At 37.1% G+C, this 24,379-nt stretch overlaps 1 protein-coding gene across 1 annotated transcript in view; it reads left to right on the forward strand.

Moving 5' to 3' along the window:
* Window positions 1-24,379, forward strand: part of C16H18orf63 (chromosome 16 C18orf63 homolog) — a 55,979-nt gene that overhangs the window by 23,038 nt on the left and 8,562 nt on the right. Inside the window, exon 11 of the mRNA XM_045527634.1 lies at window positions 7,870-8,886. Within this exon, the coding sequence (XP_045383590.1) occupies window positions 7,870-8,886 (1,017 nt within the window). The remainder of the gene's footprint in view (window positions 1-7,869; window positions 8,887-24,379) is intronic.

Raw genomic sequence — 24,379 nt, forward strand, 5'->3', positions numbered from 1 at the left:
ATTTATTTTTTAATATGACATGATGTAAGGAATCAAATTTCTTTCTTAATATGGATATCCATTTGTCCAAGAAAAAAAAAAAAAGACCATTCTTTCCCTGCTACTTTTTTCCCCAATACATTTTCCTCCCAATATTTTGCAGCACTACCTTTGTCATAAATCAAGTGTCTTAGGTGTGTGATATTGTTTCTGGACTGTCTGATCTCTTTCTCTGGTCTGTTTGTTTATTCTTGCACCAATACCACACTTTTAGAATTATCTTAATAAATCTTAAATTTTATATTTATTATAAATAGTGTTGTAATAACGTTAAATTTTATGATATTTTTGAAACCTGATAAAGTATCTTAGCTATTCTTTGCGCATTTCCATATGCATTTAGTTTCAACTTATCAAGTTACACACACACACACACACACACACACACACACACACACACAGAGCCTGTTGGGATTTTGATTAGAATTTCATTGACTCTTATGATTCATGAATGTTGTATATTTCTTCCCCCATTAAATATATCTTCTTTAATTTCTCTCAATGATAGTTTATAATTTTAGGTATAGGGAAGGCTTATGTACTTTTATAATATTTATTCCTTGGGGTTTGATATTTTTGAATGTTATTGTGAATGGTATCTTTTTAAAATTTTTATTTATTTATTTCAAAATATTTTCAGATTTTCACTTGGATTTCTTTTGTCCCATGAGTTAAAGTATGTTTCTTAATTTTCTAAAATATGGAAATTTTCTAGTTATCTTTTGTTTATATGTTTGTAGCTTAAATGTATTATGATCTATCAGTTGCTGAGAGGTGATTCTAATCTCCTATGGTTGTGGATTTGTCTACTTCTACTTTCAGCTTTTGCTTTTTGTATTCTGAGTTATTAGCTACATGTAAATTTAGAATTGTTTGTCTTCCTGGTCAGGGGCCAACTCCTTCTATTAGTTGGAGAAAAATGGTACCAAAACCTGACAATCTAGATGTCAGGGGCCAAAGACAAGGCCACTTCCTTAGAAGGGAATGTGGGTAGACAGATACCAATTGATATCTTTATGAGAGTATTAAAACCTTGTCCAGACATAATATTATTTTTTAAAGTTTAGTTGCTGGCCAAGTCCTAATCTGAGGAATTTGGAAAAAGATATGTCACTACATCATGCATTTTTATTGAATATATTTATAGAGTACCTAATATTTTCAGCTCGTGTCTGTTTTAGAATTAGTGAATCAGAACAATGTACTTGTGAAAATTTGCTTCATAAATGTAAAATAACACTTAATTGGAAATTCTGATTTTTATGTCACTCTTGACAAAAAGAATTTATCCTACTCAATTAAATTTAGTGTACTCTGTATGCTAGCTGCTTTTATGTGTATTTTCTCATTTAATCGTCAGAATTGACCTTTTGGATAAGGAATTGTTTTCTCAATTTTGCAAAAGAGGAAAAAACTAAAGCTCAGAACATCCAAGTAATTTAACCAAAGCCATGCGGTTAATACATTGCAAAATTAGAATTGAAACCCACGTAGTCAGATTCTTAGTTCTGTAATTGGAAGAAGTTTAGATTTGTGGCTGAGAGCTCAAGCCCTAGAAACAGGCAGCTTGGATTTGAACCCCTTACTACTTGTGTAATTTTTGGTAAGTTTTTAAATTTCTCTTTGCCTCAGTTTCCTCAGCTGTAAAATAGGGTAGGGGCTAGTGGTGGTGGTAATGATAGCACTTGTCACAGATTGGGTTCTGTAGGAGTCTAGTGCATGTGATGTTCCTTAGGGACTGCCCTTCAAAGCAATCCACATGGAAGGCAGGAAGAAAGCAAGATTGGGTAAAAGGAGAAGTCAAAAGCAAGGCAGGCACCAGATTGCCTCGGCCAACCTTCTGAGGAGCTCTGAGACTAAAATGGCCCATCAGAGTTGTTCTGTATTAGCCAAAATAGCCAGGCCTTTATAACCCTTCCTGTATCTGTCATTTGATTTGGCCCACCCTGAGACAGACATGTTCTTGGGCAGTGGCTCTCTATGACCAAGGCAGTCCCAGCAGCAGGGGACAGCAAGTCCTTCCTTAAAGGGGGTCATGTCCTTTGCAGTACTTACTTCATAGGGGTTAGTTCTTAGGATTAAATGAGATAATACTTAGAATGGTTTCTTGTGTAATACTTAGCTCTCAGTAAATGTTAGTTATTATTACTGAACCTCATACATGGTAGCTCTAACATTCATGCAATGTTAAAAAATTAAGTTTAAAAAATGAAAAATAAATTGATCAGATTACTTGATAAAACTCCACCAACTTTAAAAAAAAATTAAAGTAACAGAAGTGGTTAGCCAAACTAGGTTTCTTTAAACTTATAGAAATGTTCAAAGATACATAAAGAAAATTAGTACAATGACCTCTCATGTGCCTATCAGCTAATTCCCCTTTGACATATTCTTGGGTAGGGGGTAAACTGGAACCTTTTAAAACAAATCCCAGTTGTGACATTATTTCACCTGTGAAGACTGTAGTGTGCATTTCCGTTCGTAAGAGGTTTTAAAAAACATTTTTAAATAGCCTCCATGCCATTATTACCCCTAACAGAATTAATGATAGTTCCTTAATATTATTAGGTACCAGTTCACACTATTCCTCATTTATCTCAAAGATTTATTTTTAGGAGTTTTGTTTAAATCAGAATCCAAACAAGGTCTGTATAATTTCATTTATTATATCTCTTAAGTTTCTTTATAACATTCTTAGCCCTCTCCCCTTTTATGTATGCCAGTATTTGCTAGAAAACTAGACCATTTGCCCTGGAGAATGGCCCATATTCTGAATTTCAGTGCTTCCTTGTGTCATGTCATTTAAAATTAACATATTCTTCTAAACATCATATTTCTTGTAAACCTCTGGTTATATCTAAGCTTCATTAAATTCTGGTTCAGCTTTAAGCAAGAAACACACTGAGGTGGTTCAATGCACCAAACCAGATTTTAATAGATAAAACACATTTGATCGGTCATTTGCTTAATTTCTTGAGTAATTATATTTGATTATTACTTTAATACTAAACCTCCATGAGATATCTATTTATATCTAAATTTGGGTTAATGCTTTTGGTTATCCTCTATAATTTTATGTTAATGTATAAAGTTACATAAATTGTATGTAAATTATAGAAATTAAAAGTCACCCAAGTTAGGTTAGCCAATGACACTTAGCAGAAAAATGATATAATGAAGAATATTTTTAATTTGCTTATGACTTCACAAAGCTTTGGTTTGTTGACCATTTAAGTATATTTAAGTTCTGTGAATTATTTATGATCTCATCTGCTGTTTACATAGGCCTCTTTGGTATTCTTTTTATAAATTTTGAATATAAACCTAGAGGTTCCTCCCTTTGGGCTATTTATTGTATTTTAAAAATTGAAAGAATGAGTAAATAATACATTGACAAGCTAGAGGGCAAAACAAACTCCTAGAAATTATTTTCACCAGATGTATATTTCTGAGAGACAGATGAAGAAGAACCAGGGTGTGAATATAAACATATTTCAGACACAAAACACATATTCCAGAAAGGTTTTATGTCAGAATACAAGTAATTTATTCTTATATAAATCTGAGTTTTTCTTTTGGTATCTCAAGTAGCAGATATGTTGTTTAAATGTTACTGCAGTTAATAGAACCCAAGGGTCAAAAAAATGGGTGTTCTTTGCTTTTCTAAAATTGATTTCAACTTAGTTCTTATGCCCTTTTTCATCAAATGGAAAATAATTCAGTCTGGATACTTCAAGGTTACTCAGTCACTTTTGACAAAACATTTCTTTGAAGTAGAATTTCAGTCAAATTTAAGAACCCTTCTCATGATAGCATCTCCATGCAGGGAAAGCTTGCACAGGGTGAGGGCAGTGGTGTGTGGCGAAGTGCATTGGTACATGTGCCTAGTGTTGTCTGTACCAAGAGAATGGCTGCCCTGTGCTCTGCTCTGGACACCTATACTTGAGCTTCTGCCAGTTCTGCAACTGAGAATCAAAGGAATTCATAATTAAACTTTTCAGCAAAACAGCAGAAGTATGGCTTGACCTTACTTCCTCCTTTCAAGTACATTGTGAGTGCATCTCATTGGCTGGTTCTAAATCACATTGGAACCCTAGCTACAAAGGACAATATGTCAATTTTAGATTTCTAGGCTCTAGTCCAGGCAGGAGCACTAGGAGGAAGTGGAGTGGGAGTTGCACACCAGTCCTTCCTATTCATTGCAGAATCATGGGGCTGGGGGGTGATAGGGTGGGGAAGGCCTTCACTTCATGACCAGGGTTGATGGTGGCGGTGGTCTCTGCTTACATGGTATCTTCACAAGGTGGTGTATGAGGTTTTATAAAACACTTTTAGCTTTATCCCAGCTCCCTGTACAGAGGGTCTTCAGAAAAATAGCCACATTCCCTCTTCACTCTCTCCAGAGTTATATATCAAACTCTGTTATGAGTTGAATTCTGTCTCCCCAAATCCATATGTTGAAGTCCTAACCCCAATACTTCAGAATGTGAATAGGGTCTGTGCAGTAAAATGAGGTCATACTGGAGTAGGGCAGGCCCCTAATCCAGTAGGACTGGTGTTCTTATAGAAAGGGACAATTTGGACACAGACACACATAGAATGAGAATGCGGTGGCATGTGAAGATGTCCATCTACAAGCCAAGGAGAGAGGCTTGGAACAGATCCTTTATTCATGGCCTTTTGAAGGAACCAACCCTGCCAACACCTTGATTTCAGACTTCTAGTCTCTCAAACTGTGAGATAACTCGTTTCTGTTGCTTAAGCCACCCAGCTTCTGGCACGTTATAGTAGCCCCAGCAAACAATACAAACGCCTTCCTGATGCATGCTTTTTCACTCAGCCAAGCAATGTCAAGGGCAATAAGCCAGCAATTACTCCTCCGTTAGCCTCTGTATTTCTTCTTTTAGGGTCATGAAAACTGGCTGGGTCTTCTATTACTCCCTGAAAATATAGGCAATTAGAGAAGGGTGTGCTCTGATCTGAATGTTTGCATTACTCCAAAATTCAAGTATTGACATCCTAACCCCCAAGATGATGCTATTAGAAGGTGGGGCGTTTGGGAGGTGATTAAGTATTAGGAGGTAGAATGCTCATAAATTGGATTAGTGCTCTTATAAAAGAAGCCCAAGAAAGATCTGCCTGGACCTTAGATTTTTCAGCTTCCAGAACGGTTAGAAGTAAATTTCTGTTGTTTATAAGTTACCAAGTTTATGGTATTTTGTTATAGCAGCCCAAACAAACTAAGACAGGTATCATCTTGTCCCAGTGGCATGGTAAACCTCCAATCTGAGAAATCTTTAGACAAGAAATGAGCCCTGTTCACCTATTTTCAGCATCACCCTCAAACCTAGCCCAATATTTTCTTGGGGACTTCCCACTTTTCCTAAGAATAGTCAAGGTGGGAGGAGTATTGTTCTCTATGGCAACTTTCTATTACGTCAACTTAAGTATTCTAGAAATATGTTTCTATGAATTCCCTTCTCCACATAGTTCTGGGTTAGGGTGGCACATAATGGGGAAAGTGGAGCTGAAGGAAGAGCCCTGCTGATGCTCCAGTCTGTGTAGGGCTGCCGTTGCAATGCACGCTCACTGGGAGCTGCTGGCTCACACAGTTGGTATGGACCAGGAGTTGGCCATGGTTCTTTCAGCTCCTGCCGTCTCTCCTCCTCTAGCTTCTCTAAATCAGGTTTGTATGCAGCTCCTTTGCAAAGTGCACCAGCCCTTCTGTGGGCCACTGGTGCTGTCAACACTGGAGGCTTGCAGGTAGTGAGAGAGCACGTGGTTCTGGCTAGAGACAGGCTGCCCCGTGACATCTACTGCATTTTCCAAAGTGGCCACAACAAGATCGCCTACCCCACGTGCTCTTCTGGCCAGACACAACCCTCCTCCCACCAAGGTATGGGTCTCTGTTCAAGTCTGGACAGCCCTGTGGCAAGGTGATGCTATGTGACTCTGAGGCTGTGTCATTAGAAACAGCTTCCACCAGGTCTCTCTGGGGATGTTTGTTCTTGGAATCCCACTGCCGCCTGTGAAGGATCCCTGGCAGGTGAAGAGACTACCTGTAGGTATTGCAGCCAACAGCTAGCATCAACCATCACAGGTGAATGAGGAAGTGACTCCAAGGTGACTCTGTCCCCAGAGTCATCTAACCACACAACTTGAGACACCCAAAGCTAAGCCAAGCCAACTCCAAGAATAATGAAAGATGATAACATAATGATTACTGCTTTTAAGGAGCTAAATTTTGATGTGATTTGTTATGCCTAATAGATAACTGGATCAGTCTCTTACTTTTCCTGTGCCTGTTTATAATTCTGATCTCCCAGAACTCTCCATTCTCTTCTCAACTCCATTCAACAATTGAACCTTCAGCAGGAGAGAGAAAAATCAATTGTTTTGGTTTATATATTATTCCTAGCAGTTTAAAAAAAATTGTCAAACTTTGAATCTCTGTCTTTGATGTGGGAGGGTAAGAAAAGAATTCCATGTTCAACGTTTCAGATTATTGCCACATATCACTCTTTTCCAGACATTAGGATTCAATAGATAAGTATTTTAAAAGACTATTAATACTTTCCATCAACAGATGAAAAGAAACAAAATGTGGCATATATATACAGTAGACTATTCAACCATAAAAAGGAATGAAATTCTGATACATGCTACAACATGGATGAACCTTGAAAACATTTATGCTTAGTGAAATAAGGCAGACACAAAAAGACAAACATTTTATGTTTCCACCTATATGAGGTACCTAGAATGGGCAAGTTCATAGACATAGAAAGTAGAATAGAGGTTACTAGGGGCTGGAAGGAAGGGGAAACAGGGAATTATTATTTACGGAGTACAGAGTTTCTGTTTGGAATGAAGAAAAAGTTTTGGAAATAGATAGTGATGATGGTTATATAACACAAATTCAGTGAATGTACTTAAAACCTCTGAATTGTTCACTTAAAAATGGTTAAAATGGTAAATTTTATATTCACCATAGTTTTTTTTTTTAAACTATAAACACTTGGCTCTCTATTTTCTGACAAGTTTGTTTGATGAATACTTGCAGAATTACAGGTACCAGGCACTGTGGTAGGCAACTAAAAAATAAACATGATTAAGACAGACAGCCCTGCCCTGTAGTCGAAACCCCACTCATTCCTCAAGGCCTAGTATAGGTGCAGCCCCCTCCTCCATTAGTTTAATGTCTTTCACCAAGTATTTGTGAGTAAGTTGGAAAGATGTAAGAATAAATAAGTCATGGTTCTTACCTCCAGGAGTCTAGTGTCAACTTAGGGAGATGGAACATGTGGACTAAAAGATACAAGTGTTCATCTTCTGTTATTTTTTTGTGACAAATGGTATTTAACTGAAAGCAGATCCTTGGAGAGTTGAGAGATAAATAGTCACACTATGCTACTTTGATTGGTGGAGGATTCAGAGGAGGTGGAACTTTGAGGACTTAGGCACAACTTGATCAGAGAGAGAAGAGGGAGAGAATAGGGGGACACTCATCTGAGCAGGACAGCAGCATGAGCATGTTTGGAGGATAGTGGGTACCTGTGTGTGCAGTTTTTATAGTTGATTTATATGACTGTAGAGTATACCTTAATCTTAAAATATTATCTTGAAAGGATGGTATCTCAAGAAGGATGCAAACCATAAGAAATGTAGATATTTCCTCCAGAAAGCCCATTTTTGTTTTGTTTTTCTTTACTTATTCTATATATGATAGTGTCACTTTATATTTTTATTTGGAGGATATTGTATATTTTATTTCTTTTCCACTAAGGACATTATTTCATTTTTAAAATTTCTTAATATCTATCCTTTCAGGAAAACAAAGTCAAGCCACCCAATTTAACCACTAAAAGAATGTTTAGGGCATCTCTGACTCAAGCCGCTTCCATAAAACCTACTTTGGCTCAAAGTCTTCTACCATGTTCAATAGCAGCAGACCACAAGGGGGAGCTTTCGGTGAGCCAGCCAAAGCCAGGCATTTTCTCAGCTCTGTCTCTCCAGCCAGAATCTCTTCAGGGCAGAAAGAAATCCCTGTCTAACCAGGTACCACAAGTACATTTGGAAGCATTAAAGCCCAACAGAGAAAGTACTCAAGTTCAACATACAAATCTTAGCTCCCAAAATAACATCACCCCTAAATTCATACCAGTTTTCAAAAATAGATTATTACAGATGAACAAAAATACGTCAGCACTTGGCAACCTGAAAAGAAAACAGCATGTTGTTACAGAATCTAAAGCATTTTCACTGAAAACTAGTATGATCCAGGATGACAAACTGAATTTAGTTCCAGCTATAAAAAAAAGATCTAATAGTAACATTCAGATGCATGCTAAAAACTTAAATCAGAAGAGTTCCATACTTTTGCAAGAAAAAAATGCTAAGTCCTGTGAAGATATGACAAAATTTCCCTCTTCTAATGGAAAATCAACTGTGAGTTTAAATGAAAGTAAACAACTATCTAATAGTGCAGTATTTCATGTGACAAATAATTTAGGGGTGATAAAAAGTACTGTTGACTTCCAAGTGAATGGAAAAGAAGATTTAACATGCAAATGTATAGCACAAATTGTAGGGAAGGGCCATGAGTCACTAAAACTGGAAAGAAAACCACACATTTTTGAATCAGATGCAGAAACAGAATATCCCCAAGTGCTACAGCAGCAGTCAGCAAATCAAGCTAAAGAAGTTGATGTAAGTGATCCCAGGTTGATAGTAAACAGAACAGCCCACAGGTCTAAAAGGAAGTCATGTCCGGAGTCTTCAAAAATTTCAAAGAAGTATCATCCCAATACTGTCCATAATGGGCAATCCAGTTCTTCTAGGAACCAGGTAAAAAAAAAATTTTTTTTTTTAATCTGGGGATATTCATTGTATGCTAGACTTTTAAACCCTCTAAGTAGGGATTTAAATGATTTGCCCAGGATCATCTAGAAATATACTAATTAAGAAACACTGGGGAGGTGAGGGGCAGGGTGACAGGGCTAGGAAGAGTATACAGCAATAGCAGACTGCCTAAGGATAGAATATTCAGACAGCTCCTAGGTATCTACATTTTGAGATTCTTACCCAAAGTAATAAACCTTAAATAATGTTTCAAAGGTTAATCATTAAGTTAAATTTTACTCTAAAAGTGCTGCAGTGCTGGCTAAATTTAAACTTGAGCTATAATGCTGAGTCCATGGCACTGAATTTATAAAACGATGCATCTGGAAATTACATTTTATTCCATTCTGCCATCTGGTCTTTTCTAAGAACAAACATGTTGCTAAAATATCCACAAATACTTTTTTGCATAGAACTATTGGAGTACTTCAAATTCTTTAAGAACTAACTAGAAAACATTTTCTTTTCTCTTCCAAATGCTATTTTTTCCTATAACTAATAGAATTTTCAGCCTGATTTTAATTAACCAAAAGGTGTTTAAGTGTATTTCTGTATAGATTATGTTGCATTTTATGTAGTTTTTGACATCTTACATTTTAATGCACTAAGTAGATGGTTGAGGAAAAAATGTATATGCCTTAAAAATGTTATTTGCATTTTTAGAAATAAATGAAATCTATCCTAGATTTCATATTGTTTTAGAAGTATAGCACTTTCCCACTTTGAATTACTTAAGACCTGACACGATTTTTAAAAGTAAGAAGTCATTCTATCAGCTAGAAAGAATAACATGAGAAAAATTGTAGAAATCATTATAGAAAATAGTTTCTCTCCAATATAAAATTAATATATACTCCTGTAAAAAGTTTGAGTAATACAGAGCAGTTTCAAGAAAAAAGTGAAAAACTATCTGCAATTCATCTTTGCAGAAATGACCATTCTGAACATTGGATGAACACTCTTCCCGATGTCTCTCACACTTACTCCTGTGAGCGTGGAATCAGGCTCCACTTTCTGCTGTGGAGCCTCTGTTTTTCACTCGACAATTTCTTTTTAATGCTTGCAGAGCATTTTGTTGTATATGGGTGTACTGCATTTAACTAGTCCTCTATTGATTGACAACATTTCACTGTTGTAACAATGTCATGTAAGTAGTCTGTGCAGATCTTTGCAAAATACCTGTGATCCTATATAGTAGTTTTGATAGTTTAAAATGTTTTGTGCCTACTATTTTTATTATTGAAATTTATTTCAATTCATTATTTTTATTATCAGAATTTTCAAATCTCAAAGTACAGATAATAGTATGAAGAACCTCTAAGTACCTATCACCCAGATCTACCAGTAATTAATATTTTGCCACTGTTGCATCTGTTATTCACATTTTTTGCTGTAATATTTTAAAGCAAAGTCAAGATATTATAAAATTTCAACCATAAACACTAAAGTATATATCTCTAACACAAGGAATAGTATTTTATAAGAAAAAAATAATGTGTGTATATATTACATTTGGGGGAGTCTGCTATATCTCTGATGGCTCTCTAAATTTCAGTTTTGTTTTTACATGCAAACTGGTAGGAAGCCCTGAATAAACAAACAAAAAATTTATTTCAAAGCAGAACTAGAGCTCTTATTGGAGTAGAGATTTCTACCTCCAGTAGTACTCATTGGCATCTACCGTGTGTGCCAGGCAGTGGATAAGCACTGTGTCCACTACTGAAATGGATGAGACTGCCATGACCTGAGCCCAAGGGTTGATGGTCTAGTTTCTAGCAAATCCATTGTGGGTTCCTGGCACAGGCTTAGGGACGGGACATATATGTATTGAAGTACATGTCCAGAACGACCTGGTCCATATTGCAAGTAAATTTGCTAATATTTGAAAAAAAGAGAAACAGAAATAGGTCTTCTCACCTAATGAACATTATTTTGGCTTTCAAACATTTTAGATGTTTAATTTATAAAATACAATTGCTATAATATATTTAAAAGAAACAAAATGTCTTCATTAAATATTCCATTGAAACAATCATTATATAAAAAGAATCAGAGATCCAAGTATAAGTTGAACTTTGATTTTTTTAAGTGTAGATTTACTGTTTCTACCACTTCACTGAACCATTGCAATTAAAAGCAAAAATAAAGTCTCCTTCAAAACTGTAAATATAACTCTCACTCCTGAAATTGTGTTTAGTTGATTAATTTTCTATATGCCTTTAGTGTAAGCATTTCTGTTTTCCAGAATTATCTGTATTTCCCAGTAATTTTACCATTTTCATAAGGACATACATTTGATTTAAAACCCATTTCAAGTGTGCCTTTCTCATTCTATATCTGGTATTGTATATAACTAGTAGACTGCTGTACAGGGTAGTATGCCATTTTGTTTGTGAGGCCGTGGTGAAAATAATTGTTTATGAAAGTAAGGTTAATAAATATGCGTGTTTGGTCACACAGTCATCCACAGCATGTAGTCGTTCCTAAAACAAGCCGCCTCCGCTGCTCTGCATTCCCAGGCCGCTTTCCTGCTATTTCCAGTCATTATACCTTAGGTAGTGAAGACTTAGTTTATTATTACACTAAGCAAAATAATTAAACAGATAAATCCACTGCTGAAGTAGTGTGTAATATCTGCTAGTTCTTTATGTAAATAATCTAGATAGCCCCTCCTGTACTCCATTAGTTTCTAAAATTTAGAATTTATAGTATAATACTTCATTTAGATAAATGTTAACCTACATGACAAAACCTGCTAGGTTAGTACAGCCTATTTTCTTGTGTAAAGTAAGTTTATTTTTATCTTACAATATTTATCATAATGAAAGTTTTAAAAATACATGCGTATATGTATGTCTTCTATATGTAATTTAATTTAGATAAGTAGATAGGCAGATTGTTGATTTAATATTCCATGTTCAGAGAGTAGATTCTAGACTAAATTTCTGTGCTCAGATTCACCAGAGAAATCATGAATATTTTGGTTCATTTTAAAGATTGCAATGTTTGAAAGCCAAGATAATTCCAAATATAATTAGGGAAAACTAAATTTTACTTCTTAGTTTTTGGTGGTTTATATGCAATGTGGACCAAAAAAAAGTCATTCTTCACATTCCAATTGTACATTAGTTTTAGAACCATTACAGTTTTAAAACTGTAAGTAAATGATTTTGTGTTTGCCTATACCCAGAAGCTTAAGCAATTAGTGATTGCATTAAAAAAAACCTGTGGAAGTATGCCAAAATTAAAGCCAAAAATCATATTTATAGCAATATAAAAATGTTTCTCATGTACTACTCATATATTAAGTTTTACTGTATTGGTTGCTTACTATATTTGTATTTATATTTTTATTATACATTCTAACAGTGTTATACATATTTTTATTTGTTTCCTACTATGGCAAAAAAGTAAAACATACGGGCTTGTGTATGATTAGCTTTTATTTGACTTCAGTTTACTAACTAGTTTTTGCTATCTTTTTTCAAAGTGCATATGATCTCGTGTTGTGCCAGAACTGCCAATATATTGAATATTTGTTAATACTTAAGAATGGCCAATGCTTATAAATATTTATGTATGTCATGGTCCTTATGTATTGATGCCTGAAATGTTCATGTTGTTGTATCCTACATAGTGTCTTATTTTAAACAACAAAATAATAAAGGCATTTTAAATAGATGTATTTTTCATATGTCTTAGCGGCTGTAGCTAGGAATGGAAAGGCTCAGATAAATTCCTTTTTCTCTGTGGTTCTATTTCTTCACATGCACTTGCTGCTGGACCCATGTAAACTAGCTTAGGTCCTTAGCACTTCATAGAACTTTTATTCTCAAGAGTCCTTAATTCTTTCATTCAGTAGATATTTAGTATTTGCTAAGCACTATTGTAGATACTTGGGATATATCAGTGAACACTGACCTTACATTCTAACAGGGAGAAATAGATGATTGGTAAACAAGTGAGTAAATTATGTGGTGCATTAGAAAGTCGCAGGTACAATGGAAAAAAAAATAGCACAAGGTAAGGGAGATGGTTAGGATTGGGCAGAGACTTGAAGGAGATGAGGGGGTTGGCCATGTGGCTACTCAAGCTTTCTAGGCATAGGGAGCAGCCTACATGTTCAAGAAATGCCAGGAGCCCAGACTGGCTCAAGTAGGAGGAGCAGAAAGGAGGGAGGTGGAGCTGAGACCTGATCACATTGGGCCTTGTGGACCATGTGAAAGGCATTGACTTTACCCTGACTGAAATGGGGTGGGGAGCAAAGGAGCAGCGTGGTCTGACAGGTTTCCTTCCAGCTGCCGTGTTGTAAATCGACTGGGGCGTGGGAGTGTGAGAGAAGAAACAGGGACACTGACTATGAGTCCAGGCAAAAGGTGACAATGGTGGCTGGTACCACTGTGGCAGCAGTGGAGGGGATGAGAAGTGGTGATTCTGGATCTGTTCTGAGGGGTAGAAAACACTGGTTTAAGGACTTGAGAGAAACAGGGATGTCTAGGATGACTCCGAGGTTCATGGCTTGTCACTTGATGGAGTTATCAACCAAGATGAAAATGAGCAGATTTCGGAGTAAGAGGAGGACTGGGAATTGACCACAGGGTTTCCCAGCATGGAGGTCTTTGACCCTGGTGAGCAACTTCTGTAGCATGATGAGGAAAAAGCCCCACTGAAGTAGAAATAAGAGAGGATGGGGAGGGGGTTGGAAATCCTGAGTATAGATGCTCTTTTGAGAAGAGTCATCTGTGGACTTTTCTAAATCCTTGTTTTCCTCTTCCCCTAAACGATGTTGTTCTTTGATTATCCCCTTCTGGAAACACTATTCTCTTGTGGCCTCTATAATCTCACATTTCTGGATGCATTTTTTTCAGTCTCCTTAACTGACTGGCATTGAGTACCCGAGGGACCGTGAGGGATGAACACGTTTGGAGCGCAGGAGGAAAGGGAAGAAAGGCATTCCAAAGAGGAGAAATAAAATGAGCAAAGGCCAGAGTTGTACACGTATTTAGGGAACAGTGGACACCGACTGTGGTGTGGTTAGCGTGGGCCTCATGTGGGGACCAGAATGACTGCAGATGAAGCTGGAAGGTCATCCCGGGCCAGGGCGTGAGATCATCTGGAGACTCTTTCAGAGAGCTAGTTCGAGGTATGATGCATGCTGGAGCCACGGGGTCAGAGATGTGCCAAGGAAAAAACTAAGAATAATTATAAAACCTTAATAGGTGAATCCTTTATTTAAAAAAAAAATACAATGCTACTGCTGTAGCCAGTAGTGTTTCATCATAGTGGCAAATTAATGAGCTTACTACGACTGAGATGTACTGGAACTCTTTCTACTTTGAAAAACAAAAAAGTGTAAGTGGAGGGAAATGCACTACCTTTAGGAATTTTTTTAATGATATTTGTAGTTAGGAAATACAGTTTATATTAATATAATTTTCAGACACTGGTCTAGGTCCTGAATATTTTTTTATTTCTATTATACAAAAGAGTTAAAATTTTTTTTTTATTTTTTATTGATACATAATAATTCTACATATTCATGGAGTACATGTTATATTTTGATACAAGCATATATAACAATGATCAAATCAGGGTAATTCGGACATGATTCACTTGAAACATTTATCATTGCTTTATGTTGGGAATATTTGAAAACTTCTAGCTATTTTGAAGTATAATAAATTATTGTCAACTATAGTTGTCCTATTGCACTATTGAACACTAGAACTTTTTCCTTCTATTTAACAGTATTACCCATTAACCAACACCTACCTCTTCATTACCCCTTCCCACCACCCTTACCAACCTCTAGTAGCCACCATTCTATTCACTACTTCCATGAGATCAGTTTTTTTTAGGCTCCATATATGAGTGTGAAAATGCAATATTTGTCTTTCTGTGAAGATTTTTAAATTTTTAAAGTTGCTTTTCATGTTCACAGAAGAAAAACTTTTTGATAAGTGTTGCTAATTTATACCAAATCCTGAAAAAAATACATATAATAATATGTACTATATTTTATAATTAAAAAGGTACTTTAAGCACCATTTTCCATTTGATGTTCCTGATAATATCATGAGATTATTATTTTCATTTATGAGATGAGAAATCTGATGTTGAGAGAATTTATAAGATTTGCACAAAGTCGTACATCTAATTAAGTGACAATGCTAAGGCTGGGACCCAGGTTTCCAGGCTCCTGGTTTTTACTTTTAGACAGCTAGGCCTCCTGCCCTCCTAGAAGGATGATACTCACAAAAAAAGTTAGCCTCCCCTGAACCAAGAGAAGTAACAATCCATCCTCGAATATGGGGGCCTACAGGGCAGTTCTAAAGATGTAATTTTGAGCCACCGTACAGATTTTGTAATTTCACGTCTGCTCTTTCTCCTCTGGTGAGAATAGGCAAAAAATAAGAGTTCTCATAAACTAGAGCTTGCTGATAGATTGATTTATTGATTGATTGATTGAGACAGAGTCTCTCTCTGTCGCCTGAGCTATAAAGTACAGTGGCATCATCATAGCTCACTGCAACCTCAAACTCCTGGGCTCAAGCGATCCTCCTGCCTCAGCCTCCTGAGTAGCTGGGACTATTAGGCATGAGCCACCAGACCTGGCTAATTTTTTCTATTTTTTTGTAGAGACGGGGTCTCTCTCTTGCTCAGGCTGGTCTCAAACTCCTGGCCTCAAGCAATCCTCTTGCTTCAGCCTACCAAAGTGCTAGGAGTACAGGTGTGAGCTACCATGCTTAACCTGTAATCCAGAGTTTAATTAACCTCCAATGCTTTCCCTCTAGAGAAAATCAAGTTCTGGCCAGCCAACAAATGGTCTATTTAAAAGAAAAAAAAGGGTGAAAAATGGAAGGGAGACCTGGCAAGCATGGGGCCTCTTGACTAGCTGAGGAGCAGGGGCCACCTTGATTCAGTGAGCTCACGTCTTTTCTCCCGGGACTGGGGGGATCCTCTGTTTGTTATTGATAAGTTCTGGGTTTTTTGGACAGCTGCTTTGCAGGGGAGAGATCTAGCATGATGCCAGTGAAATGTGTTTCCTTTTTTGGAAATACAGAAAGTGAAACAAATGATTTGTCTCCTAGATCCATTGCCTATATAATTCTAGTAATAAGAAGAAACTTCTCCTTTAAAGAAAGAAATCACTTTGCATAACTGGTAAGACTTTGAAATGCTTCCTTGAGATAGTATTTCAAGTTTTAAACTTCTGAGTGAATTAAAAAGTTCTAGAAATAAGCAGAATTCTCAGAAAATGTGGTTGCCAACCAGTGTACCCACTTACAATATACCCACCTTACTAGAACTATTAATAGATGATAAGCCTTCATATGACCTGCAATAGCATGAAATTTAATGATTTAATCATACAAGCCCATTAGAGAAATTGTAATTAGAAATGGTTAATGAAAAGAAAGTGAATTGAGCTGTAATCGTACACCTGTCTACAGTTGTCTTATATGATTTAAATGACTTATATGACTTCTATTTACTTTCTGATTCTCTTTTTTGAAAAATCAACTCGTGAGTTCTGAAAAACTGTATACTCTCTGTTTCCAATTTAGTTTAATGAAGTATTTATCCACATAACAAGGATGCTAAGAGATAGGCCTGAGGAAAAGAAGGGAGAAGAAAGTTCCATGATGGAGCTATTTGCGACCAACATGAATCTAAGGTATTATTATATTATTTTATATTTTTCAGGATTGACTATAAAGTACAAGAGCACATCAGAAAACTATTATTAACTTGAAAAGCAAATGTAAGTCAACTATACTGTGAATAGGAAGAGCTATTAAGAAATAGCCAGGACCTGGCATATCTTAGAAACTTTAAGGGGAGAGGTGGGAAATGCCCCCCACCTCCAAAAAATAAACGACCCAGAGAAGCAAGAGATAGTCACCTGAAATATCAATTGTTTGAGAATGGACAGGGAAACAATTCACAGCTATAGTCAATATTGCACATGGGAAGGGGAGAATGGATAGGGAGTGGAACTTACTCAGTGTTTTAGGCGCACTCTTGGGGGCTTCCAAGATGGCTCCCAAAGAGTCTTGCCCTCTGCTGTTCGTGGCCTGTGTTATTTCTCCGCACACCCAAGCCACTCTAAAGTTCCTGACCCACAGAAACTGCAAGAGGTAGGTATTCATGGCCGTTTTAAGCCACTGAGTATTGGGGTTAATTTGTTACATGGCAATAGATAACTAATCCAACAGTATAGTGTAGAAACAAGGGCAAGTAGGGGTCGCAAGCAAAATTGCTAGGTAAGCAGCTGAGAAGGTTAATATGAGAAACATGAGAATATGTGCAAATTAGATGAGGCTCACTCTCACCCTCTCTTTGTGTGAGAGGAGAACAAAGCTCTGAAGCTTTACCACCTGGAGCAGATTCCCCAGAAAGTCTGGGGAGATCTGTATTTTCACCATGTCCACCACTCCATGGGAAACACTGATCTGTTACTTATACAACATAGATGACACCATGCCAAGTCTTCTCTCCCTAGAAAACTCCTGTCTGTGTTTCTCATAGACACTAGTTCCTCCAAGAAGCCTGACTGACCCCTAAACCAGGGTTAAGTGCCCCATCCTTTCATGGGACTTTTTGATTTGAAATTGCCCTTTTACATCTCGCTGGGCCCTAGAGCCCATCCTGGGAGGGAGGGGCCACGTGGCATTGCCACAGCCAGCAGGCTCAGGAAAAATCCTTGTCTAATAGTTAAATGAATGAAAATTAAAATAAGAATTAAGAGTCCAGTGACTTAAGCAGAACATTAAAAAACTTGGCATAGTTAGTGGTAAATTCGTTTAACTATTAGAAAGGTTGTGGTTTTTTTCCATACCAGTTGAATTTCATCTTCTGTAATTTATCAGTTTTCTGCCCTTTTGTTTATTGGTACATTAATGATTTTCTCACCCATGTATGTGAGTTCTTTAATAAACATATCAACCTCTAAAAAAAAAAAATCCTTGTCTATAAGTGACCTGCCTGCAACTAGTTCAGCTGGCCAGTGAAATGCAGAGCAGACTCAGACCTTCCAACACTTAGTGCAGCATTCTCTCTCCAAAGCCACGGTGGGTCACTATGTTCAAGGAGTGTTTAAAAATGTGTGCTCTAAAGGAAGGATGCAGAAGACATGTTTGCATGGTAATTTTCATGGGTGTCAGTAGTGTCCACATATGTACAACTCCTTTAAAAATCTTTCTTCAGATTAGTTCCCAATCCCTCCTGCCCTTCACATTCCTGTGTACACTTGCTCCCATTAGGAGCATTTCTCACTCATTTGGTGGTGAATGAGGGTTTGGAGACAGTGCATGGAGCTTATATATTTGAAAAAGCCCCTCAAGAAGCTAGTTGTGTAGGAAGGGAGTTCCTCCCCCTTATCCTGTTTCCCTTGAGAATTGCCCTTAATTGGTTTGGGCCAGTTCCCAGACATTTTCCAAGCTTACAGTACTGAGAACTTTCTAAGAAAAAGTGTAAACTTCTCTAAGTTATCAGCAGAAAGGCCTGACCCTCAGAGATCACGACCAAGGACCCCCAAGTCTGTTGGGTGGTACCATGTTTCCCTGCCAACCTTCCAGTTCCCCAAGGCCGAGCAGTTGGTAGGCAGGTGGGCAAGGCAGGAGATGGGCAGAGCCCTCCTGAAACATGCAGCCCATGTGATCCACCGTCTCAGAGACCCCCCAAGAAACTTGGACAACTTGCTGTGGCACACAGTGTAAATGGCAGCTAATGATTATGTCCTAGATTTTTACTGCATATTTATAAAACAAAGAACTTTTATATGTTAGAAGATTGAACAAGCTCTCTGTTTCCCAGAGCAATAAATTCAGCCTTTTTTCTCATAAGAACTAGTTTGAGTACTTTATAAACCAAAGTAAGCCACACTAAGTATGAGGCTGATGAGATGAAACAAAGGAAAGTATTTTTAGTCATGTTTCTCTTTAACCAGATTTACCACATTTCATTACTTTTTTGCCTACTATTGCTCTGTGGTCCCTAAGGAAATAACTAGATGGAACTGAGAATAAAAACAATGTAAAGTAGGATATTTGATACCCAGGTTGCATACACCCAATCGGGTCACACAGTGATTAAATTTAGCTCTAGTTAACCTGGTTTCAAGTACAGTTCAATTCTGGGGCTATGAGACACAGAATGCTTATTCTACATTATCAGAAAATATTTATATTGAAACATATGGTTTTGAGTTTCCCTGCCATATAGGAACATTAACACACAACAGGCAGGTTCTACTTTCAGAGATCACTGAACATTGCATTTGTATTATCAACTTGACAAAGATTTTATTTGGCCAAGGAGAGCATTAACCAGCATTCCTTGCTGCTCATATGTCCCCACATGTGTGTACACGCACACATACACCCTACCTGTAGCATCTCTGCTCTGTTGTATCCAAGGAAGGACATAGAGTTCTATTATATGGTGGGAACCATGTGGCAGCTCCATTTAGATTTAGTCCCCCAAACTTTGCCAACCTTGAATGTATTGTCCTGTTGTTTCACAGGAGGTCCCAAATCATGGTGAATCTGTGTAGACTGAAAGGAAGAATTTTCAGACATTAAAAGTTGATTATATAACAAGGCTGTATAATTTCTTCTTGGGGAAAGGCAGGGTGGGATTTCCAAATCAAATTGGTTCACTTTTGCCTGAACTGGTTTTAATTAACCAGTAATTCTGCTAGAAATTTTGGAGACAGACCAGATGTCCCCTCAAGATTCCTTCAAACTTCCCTGCTATTACTGAGTTGCTGAATGTTAGAAAGAGATCTTCCCCAACACTTCTTTCACTTGACCCTTAGGGAATCAAAATACAAGAACTATACACGGTTTACACTCATATAATGATCAGGAGAAAAAAATCATTATGTTGCTTTATAGTCCCATCTTTGTTTTTTTTAAAAAAACAAAAACCTTTTTATTGTGAAGAGTATCATGGATTCAAAAGAGTTCATACAGTAATATGTACAATTTAAAGAATGTAATTGTGAAACAAAGACCTTCTGCTACCACCCAGGTTAAGAGACAGAAACACCGGAACTTCAGAAGCTTCTTAACGGTCCCTTCCTGATGTCATTCCCTTCGAGAGTAACTGCTCTCTTGAAAATTTTGTTAGTCATTCTCTTGCTTGTCTTTATGGTTTTACCACTTACATGTATACTGCTATTCAATATATCTAAATATATAAATTGACTAGATGCCATATGTATTCTTCTGTGACTTTTTTCTTTCATTCAACATTATGTTTTGAGGTTCAACCATGTTGATGCCCTAGTTGTATTAATAGTTTATTCATTTCTCTTTGGATATGCTATCTCATTGTATGAATCTACCATAATTTATCTCTTCTACTGTTGGAGGACTTTGGATTGTTTCTAGTTGGCATTTTTCTTTGTTTTGCATGTGATTTGCATGTGTACAAGTCTCTCTGGACGCTAGAGTCCACCTTCAAATTGAAGTGACTTTTGAGCTGAGTCCTGAATGGTGAGAAGGAAGCAGCCATGTGAAGACTGGAGGCAGAGTGTTCCAGACAGAGGAACACAACACCAAATGCAAAGGCTGCGGGGTGAGAAAGCTTGGAGTGCTAGAGGAAGAGCAAGAAGGCCCAAGTGGCTGGAACATTGGAAGCCCACAGGATAGTTGTAAAAAATGAGATCTAAAATACAGGCAGAAACCAGGTCCTGTAGGCATTGTGTCAAGGCTGGATGCAGTGAGTGGCCAGCACAGGCTACTGTGAGTGCTGTGCAGACAATGGATCACATATCCACAGGATAGGAAGCAAGGGGCAGATAGGAGGCCGGTGATGTAATGCAAGAAAGATGCAGTGATGGCTTAGATAAGGAAAGAGGCACTGGAGATAGAGAAATGTGAAAGAATCAAGAAATATTATGGAGATAGAGACATGAATTTGTTGCTGGGTTAGACAGGAAGGATGAGGAAAAGAAAGCAATCAAGCTTAAGTCCACGCGACTAGTAGTGGTAGTGACTAGAGACGTGGAAGACCAGGGGAAGGACAGAGGTGTTTGGGGGATATGAGGAAAAATGAGATTTTTGTTTTAGCAACATTAGGTTTGAGAGGCTTAGTAAACATCCAGGGAGAGTAGCTGGCAGGCAGTGAGGTCTGTGAATCCAGAAGGTCTGGCCTGGAAAATAGGTTTGGAGTCATCAATGTGTCATTCGTAGTTAAAGCATGGGAGAGAATAAGATTACCCAGAGCAAGAATGGAAAAGAAGAGGTCCAGGAACAAACTCTAAGGTACTCCCAACATTTTTTGGACAAGCTAGGGGAGAAGAGCCAGCAAAGGATATGGAGGCATGAGGCAAACCAGTAAGGGTGGGGTTAAGGAAGCCGGGAGATGAGACTGTTTCTAGAAGGAGGGTGTGCTCAACCCAGTGTGGCCAGTAGGCCAGATAGGAGAGGACAGAGGCACGGACTTGACCAGCAGCAGTAGACGGTAACCTTGGAGAAAGCAGTTTCAATTGAGGGACAGGGAAGGTACCTGGCCAGAGAGGGTGTGAGTGAATACTAGGGAAGGAAGTGGGGACTGTAACTAAAATTTGATCTTTCCATAGGCTTAGCTGTCAAGGAAGCCAGAGAAATTGGATGGAGCTGGAGAGGAATGCAAGGTGAGAGAAGGGCTCTTGTCAGTTTAAGATGGAAGCTGTTAGAGAATGCATGTGTGCTGGTGGGAAGAATTTACCAGGGAGGGAAACATGATAGAGCAGGAGAGAAAGTGCCTAACTACAGGTATAATGTCCTCAAGAAAGCAAGAGATGATCCAGAACACAAGAGGAGAAGTTCACCTTGTAATTCAAGCAGAGATGCCCACACAGAGTAATTTATAATAGTAAAAAATTGGGAATAATCTGTGTTCAACAATAGGAAAATAGTTTTTTAAAGTTATAGCATGTCCACAAAATGGAAAGTTATAAAAATCACTTTTTGGGGGTTATGATATATGTAGAAAAAAGTAATATACAAGAAAATTTGAATTTTGGAAAAGAAAATATATATCTGTGGGTACATGTACAGAAACTTATGAAAAGAAATGCATCAAGACATTACCAGTAGTTATTCTGTGCATTATTTTGATGACCCATTTCTTTTATATACTTTTTAATGTCCAAATTGTCCATAATGGACATGAATTATTTGTATCATAAGGAAAAAGACAATTCATATAATTATTTTTAAAATAGACGGAGCAAGGCAGAGCATTTTCTCTTTAAGCCAGATAATTATTTCCTTTTGTTTGATATATGCAGAAATATCACAGAAGTGATAGTGTTTAAATTTAGATTAAATCCCCTTTGGTTTTCCTTGTTTATTCTTACCTCATCTGTTTTGAAAACTTTGTGGCTTTAGGCATGTTTCATTCAGACATGTTGCCGCATTCTGGCTTGTGCTCTTTCTAGGGCACTAGGTAATCACCCAGATCCTTTTGAACACGTGAAGCTAAAAATTAAAATAATCCTACCAGAAAAGCATAACAGACACATGCCAGACAACTTCACCTCGGTACCTTTCATGATAGGAAGATGGTTAAATGAGAGGGCTTTGTAGCCTTACAGGGAATCCCAATAACACATTTAACTGAGAAATTGCAATTTTAAGTAATTAAAGCCACAAAAGCAGATCAGTTTTCTCAATGGTGAATATTTAAATTACTGGTGGAGCCAGGGTAAGTATAAGCTTCTCAGGAACCACATGGTTCCCCAAGCAGAATTCAAGGCTGTTATTAAGAGAGAAGAACATTTGGATGCTGGGAGAGGACCAGTGTTGACAACAAGCTGTGATCCAGAAATCCTGACCTTATAACAATCTTAGGGGTCATATTTCCACTTAAGTAGGCTTTTATGCATTTGTTAAATATTTGTTAAGCTCCCACTAAGTGCCATAAACTGCCAGGGATGAGATATATAATCAAGTATACAAAACCCAGTCACTGCTCCCCCAATCCAGTAGAGAAGATAAGACAGTTAAACCAGTCATGAAACCAGTCATGTTGACATGATAACTGCTGCCACAAAGGAAGTACAATTAGCTATTATGGAAGTATATACCAGGATCAAGACTTCCAGAAAAAAGATAAGTTTAAGCTATTTCCATGCATGGGAATTAGCAATGTGAACTGGAAATAAAAGAGTGGTCCAGGCAGAGGAAAATTTGTGTCAGAAGACCCAGAGGAGAGCATGATAGCTTTAAGGAATTAAAGAAGGTCAGTAAAGTTGGAGTGCAAGGAGGAAGGAATGGTGAGAGATGCCACTGGAAAAAAAGAACTAGAGATTTGGGATTGGAGGTCAGAAGACAGGGGGATCCATTAGGAGACTGTGGCAGCATAATGGAGAGAAGGAAACTGAATAAGAATTATTTAGGAAGCAGAACTGACAAGACTGGATATGGTAGAAGCTTAGATGACTGACATTAGCCCTTTTTTGCTAATATAAGCATGAAATGCTATAAATGTTCCTTAAATTACTGCTTTAGCTGTATCTCACAATTTTGACATGCTGTATTTTCATTTTCAGTCAGATTAAAATACTTTCCAATTTCTATTTAGAAGCTTGTTAATTTCAAAATATTTGTGGATTTTCCATATACCTTTCTATGATTGCTTCCTTTCTAGTTTTATTCCACTGTGGTTATTTATTTTAAATTTATGAAGACTTATAGCCTAGTATATGATCTGTCCCAGAATGTTTTATGTGCACTTATGAAAAATATGTACTCTTGCTTTTGCTGAGTGAAGCATTCTAAAAATATCAGTGAGATCAATTTGATTAATACTGTGTTCAAGCCTTCTATATCTTTACTGATTTTTCTATTTATTTGTTGTATAAATTATTCAGAGAGTAGTGCCAAAATCTCTAACTATAGACTTTTTTATTTCTCCCTTTTGTTCTATTGGTTTTTGCTTCATGTATTTTGAAGGTCTCTTATTAAGGATTTATATTCAAGATTGTTAGGTCTTCTTGAAGATTGACTCATCATAAAATGCTGCCCTGTATCCCTGGTGCTATTTATTGCTCTGAAACATACTTTGATATTGATGTAGTCACTCCAGCTTTCTTTTGGATGTTGTTTTCTGGGTATATTCTTTTTTCATCTTTTACTTTTAACCTATCTGTATCTTTATGTTTCAGTGAGTTCCCTATAGACAGCACATAGTTGGATCTTACTTTATTTTTTTGTCCAATCCAACAAGTTCTGCCTTTTACTTGAAGTATTTAGATAATATGCTTTTAATTAATTATTTAATTATTATTAAATAGTATGGTTTGATTTAAATCTACCATCTAACTGTTTGTTCTATATTTGCCCCGACTGTTCCTACTTACTTTCTTCCTCTTTTCCTCCCTTGTTTCGGATTAATTTTTAGGATCTTACTTTATCTCCACTATTATAGCTATACCTATTTG

Source organism: Lemur catta, chromosome 16, assembly GCF_020740605.2.
Source record: "Lemur catta isolate mLemCat1 chromosome 16, mLemCat1.pri, whole genome shotgun sequence".
NCBI lineage: Eukaryota > Metazoa > Chordata > Mammalia > Primates > Lemuridae > Lemur > Lemur catta.